Source organism: Cryptomeria japonica, chromosome 2, assembly GCF_030272615.1.
Source record: "Cryptomeria japonica chromosome 2, Sugi_1.0, whole genome shotgun sequence".
In the NCBI taxonomy this organism is placed as follows: domain Eukaryota; kingdom Viridiplantae; phylum Streptophyta; class Pinopsida; order Cupressales; family Cupressaceae; genus Cryptomeria; species Cryptomeria japonica.
Window position 1 is genome coordinate 182,261,254 of NC_081406.1, and position 4,283 is coordinate 182,265,536.

Sequence of the window (4,283 nt, forward strand, 5' to 3'; positions counted from 1 at the left end):
GTGTGTTGCTTAATCAAAGTAGACAACAGTGCTACAAACTTCATACAAACCAGCTTTGCCTCCAATTTATTTGATTGAATTGAATATATTTAAACCTCTACCTTCAAAAGTTGTTTTACATATTTTAGATCATTCGTACAGTCAACCTTTCGATTATGGAGGCATCCTATTTCTTTGGAGGTGTTACTTTGCCGGGTGTTCCTTTGCCATGAGTCATTTAGACCTATTCTATCTTACCTTATGACCATACTTGTAAATGATCAGAACCCTTATTCTCATTTATCTAATAAACAACGTTAACACTTACTCCAAATATATTCAATTTGTTTAAAAGTATTCAACACATTCCAAGTAATTAAGCGGGCAGCCAGGAAAGAATAAAAAATGAGATAAATTTATGTCGTCAGATATTACGCCATTATAAGATGATCAGTAACTCTAAGCGGAAGATGGTAAACGTATTCAGTTTCTCTTCAATAACATAACAAACACATTGGAAGACTGAATGAAGCGTGCTGGGCACGCGATAAAAAAACCACCACTCAGACCGCAGGCAAAGTGCTGTCGCCTCTAAGATTTTATTTCGCACATGAACACTTGAATATGAAAGTCGTTTCCATACGTGCTCAACAAAGTCGCCCATTGATAAGTGTAAGCGAATACTTCCGCAGCCTCTAGAAGGATTTTACTGTGGACTGGAATATTTGAATTTGAAAGATGTTTCCCTACGTGCTTTCGGTTATAAATAAGGGCCAATATCGGCTTTCAGTATTAAGAACATTATAACTGACTTGATCAGTCTTGGACCATAAGTTCATAAATGATGGCTTTCTGGAGTTATATGAGAATGTTTGGCTTGTTTCTATTGTTGTGGCTTGTAAATTTGGGAGGCCGAGCTGCGCTTGTGGCATACTCGTCACAAAATGCAACTGCACTAGCGTTCACCTCATGTCTGAGTGGAAACGGTATCGAAAACGTGACGTTCAAAAGCTCTTCTTCATCAAGCAACTATTATTCGCTCCTCGAATTCTCTCTGCAGAATCTGCGCTATGCGGAAGAAAGCGTGCCGAAGCTATACGCTTTTATTGTCCCGGAGAGCAGAGACCAACTGCACAAGTCAGTGCAGTGATCCATACAACACGGCTGGCAGATCGTGATGCGCAGTGGAGGGCACAGCTATGAGGGTCTCTCCTCTACTTCTGAGGCTCCCAATTTCGTCATCATCGATGTCATGAAATTTGAAAGAGTTGAGGTGGATATGAAATCAAAGACGGCTTGGGTGGAGTCCGGTGCAACTTTGGGCCAACTCTACTCTGCCATTGCAAACAAGACTTCGCTCTACGGTTTCCCTGCGGGAGTCTGCCGGACAGTAGGCGTGGGGACTTTGAGTGGAGGTGGGCTTGGGTTACTCGCAAGGAAATATGGCGTCTCGGCAGACCACGTTATGGATGCCTGCTTGTGGACGCCAATGGCAACTTGGTGGACAGAAAGGGGATGGGGGAAGATGTCTTCTGGGCCCTCCGAGGCGGCGGTGGAGGGAGCTGGGGCGTGGTTGTGGCGTGGCAGATAAGGCTTGTCAAAGTGCCTCCATGTCAACAGGACGGGAAACGATAACGTGACAGAGCTTGTAGAACGATGGCAATCTGTTGAACCGTTTGCCCCCGAGGATCTCTATATCCGTGTCTTTGTGTTCGGAGGAAGTCCTGTTAGCCTTAAATTCAATGGAATGTATTTGGGTCGTTTACCTCAACTCCTCAAACTGCTGAATGAGATCTTTCCTGAGATGGGTCTGGTCGCCGCCGATTGTAACGAGACAGACTGGATCGGCTCGGTCATCTCGACTGCTGTGGCCAACGGATATTCTGCCGACCTCCTCAACAGATATCTTTCCACCAAAAGGTACTTCAAGAATAAGTCCGATTATGTGAAAAGCGCTATCTCTTCATCGGGCCTACAGGAAGCATGGAAGATTATGGAAGAGAAGCCCGACAGCCAAATGATATTGGCTCCCTTTGGAGGCGTAATGAATAGGATACCATCCACTCGGATTCCCTTCCCCCAACGAGCAGGCTATTTATACGAAATTCAGTATGTACTCAACTGTGACGACGGTTCCGAAGATGCATAGTCTTTGGCTTGGATGGGAAAACTGTACGAATATATGACTCATTATGTTTCAAAATCTCCCAGAGCTGCTTACGTCAACTACATAGACCTCGACTTGGGCCATGCATCTGCTAATGGAACCTCCACCGTACAACAAGCAAAGGCGTGGGGCGAAAAGTATTTTGATGTGAATTTCTTCAGGCTGGTGCATGTGAAGACTAAATTCGATCCCAACAATATTTTCAAGAATGCTCAGAGCATTCCCCCGCTCAGTCAGAGTAGATTTATTTCTCTTTCTTAGATTTCAATATTCATTTCCATAGAAGATAGAAACTCTCGCCCTTAGGAATTAAATTCATTAATAAATCGACACAACTATTCTCTGAATAGTGAATGTGCCTCCAATAATGATGTAATAATGTAATATTGGATAGAATATATATTCCTCTTAGCTTTTCATTTGCATTTAACTAGTGTATAGAATCCTACAATATGGTATTTTAATAAATTTGATTTGAAAATATAAACATTCATTCATTGTTTAATGATATTGGATTTAATTATGGATATTATTTTAATAAATTTCAGTTAAAATATAAACATATATTAAATTGTTTATCGATATTGGATTTAATTTTGAATATTATTTTAATCAATTTTGGTTAAAATATAAATATATATTTATTGATTGTTAATATCCGATTTAATTATGAATACTTTTTTTGATAAATTTTTAATAGTATCGTGAATACTTCAAGTGATATATTTATGTGTGTAAATGTATATGAGAATAAAATACTATCTTTTAAAATATAAATATAAATTATTTTTACGTTAATCTTGTATACTGTATGCAAGTAAGATCTCATCTTCTAAAAGATGATTGCAAATAACTTGTGTATTGTTTATATAAAATATATGGAACTAAATTCACATCTCTTTTATATATATATAATTAAATTTGCATCTCTTTAATGACCAACATAAATCATATTTATTATCTTTACGTAAAATATACAAAAAAAAATTCTCATTTCTTAAAAGACCAATAAAAGACTTTTTTTATATTCTTTATGTTTAATATATGAAAGCATAATTTACTCTTCTCCAAGACCAACACAAATATTTTATATACTTTTCTTACAAAATATTCTAGAAAAAATTCCATTCTTCCAAAAAAAAAAAAAACACAAATGAATTTTATACTCTTCGTATAAAATATGTCAAATTAAAATCTCATCTCATAAAAAGACCAACAAAAACATTTATCTATTATTCTTGACTATTAAAGAAAATCAAACATTTTATTCATTAAAATTTGATAATCCATTAAAATATACTAAAAAAAAACAAAGTTGTATAAGATTAAAAAAGATAGAATATAAATATTTTTTTAAAATTCCACACAAAATGTTGGATATTACATTAATTAGTCTAGTTTATAAGAAGTTTGTACATGGAAAAGGGCTTAAAAAGCCTTAGAGATGTAATGAATGATCACATGATAATCAAATGTTTTATTCATTAAAATGTGATAATCCATTAAAATATACTAAAAAAAACAAAGTTGTATAAGATTAAAAAAGATAGGATATAAATATTTTTTTTAAATTCCACACAAAATGTTGGTTATTATATTAATTAGTCTAGTTTATAAGAAGTTTGTACATGGAAAAGGGCTTAAAAATCGATAAAGATGTAATGAATGATCACATGATAGAATTCAAGTTTGAATATTTATGTTTTGTTTTATAGTAAAAATGATGGTTTAGATTTTAATTGCTCTTATTTCATTTGGTATTAGAGTCAGAAGAGACTTAGCTGAGATACTATAGTGGAGAAGTGTAGGCAAAAGTTCCCTATAGTGGGATGAAGTATTTTGGACCTGTGAAATGATTAAGGTGTCGCTCTTATGCAATTTATTAATAGGGAGGCATTCAATTTGGTTTAGGAGCTATGTTGGAAGAAGATCCTGGCAGGAGTTGGGAAAATGGCTTTAAATCAACCATTTGCATTTTCTTTAAAGTTTTCTTTAAGTTTTTTCAAATTGATGTACTAAATATCCTACATCCATTGTAATCCACAATACCACATATCCTAGATAGATTCAAAGTTCTTGTGTTTCCTATGAAAATCACATATGAAAAGAGAAGACAATTAAAACATTGCTAGTTGCT

At 35.2% G+C, this 4,283-nt stretch overlaps 1 protein-coding gene across 1 annotated transcript; it reads left to right on the forward strand.

The window, feature by feature from the left end:
- The first annotated feature begins 1,231 nt into the window (after positions 1-1,231).
- LOC131859657 (berberine bridge enzyme-like D-2) lies at positions 1,232-2,128 on the forward strand. The gene is made up of 2 exons (XM_059213684.1): positions 1,232-1,551; positions 1,600-2,128. Exons 1-2 carry the CDS (start codon positions 1,232-1,234, stop codon positions 2,126-2,128), a joined length of 849 nt encoding a protein of 282 aa, XP_059069667.1.
- Positions 2,129-4,283: the final 2,155 nt, after the last annotated feature.

What these genes read in the sequence shown, in the direction of transcription:
- LOC131859657 (XM_059213684.1), top strand. Translation starts at nt 1,232, where the DNA reads ATGAAATTTGAAAGAGTTGAGGTGGATATGAAATCAAAGACGGCTTGG. An exon ending in GTGGAGGGAGCTGGGGCGTG is followed by an intron (nt 1,552 to 1,599) that starts GTTGTGGCGTGG and finishes CCATGTCAACAG; the next exon opens with GACGGGAAACGATAACGTGA.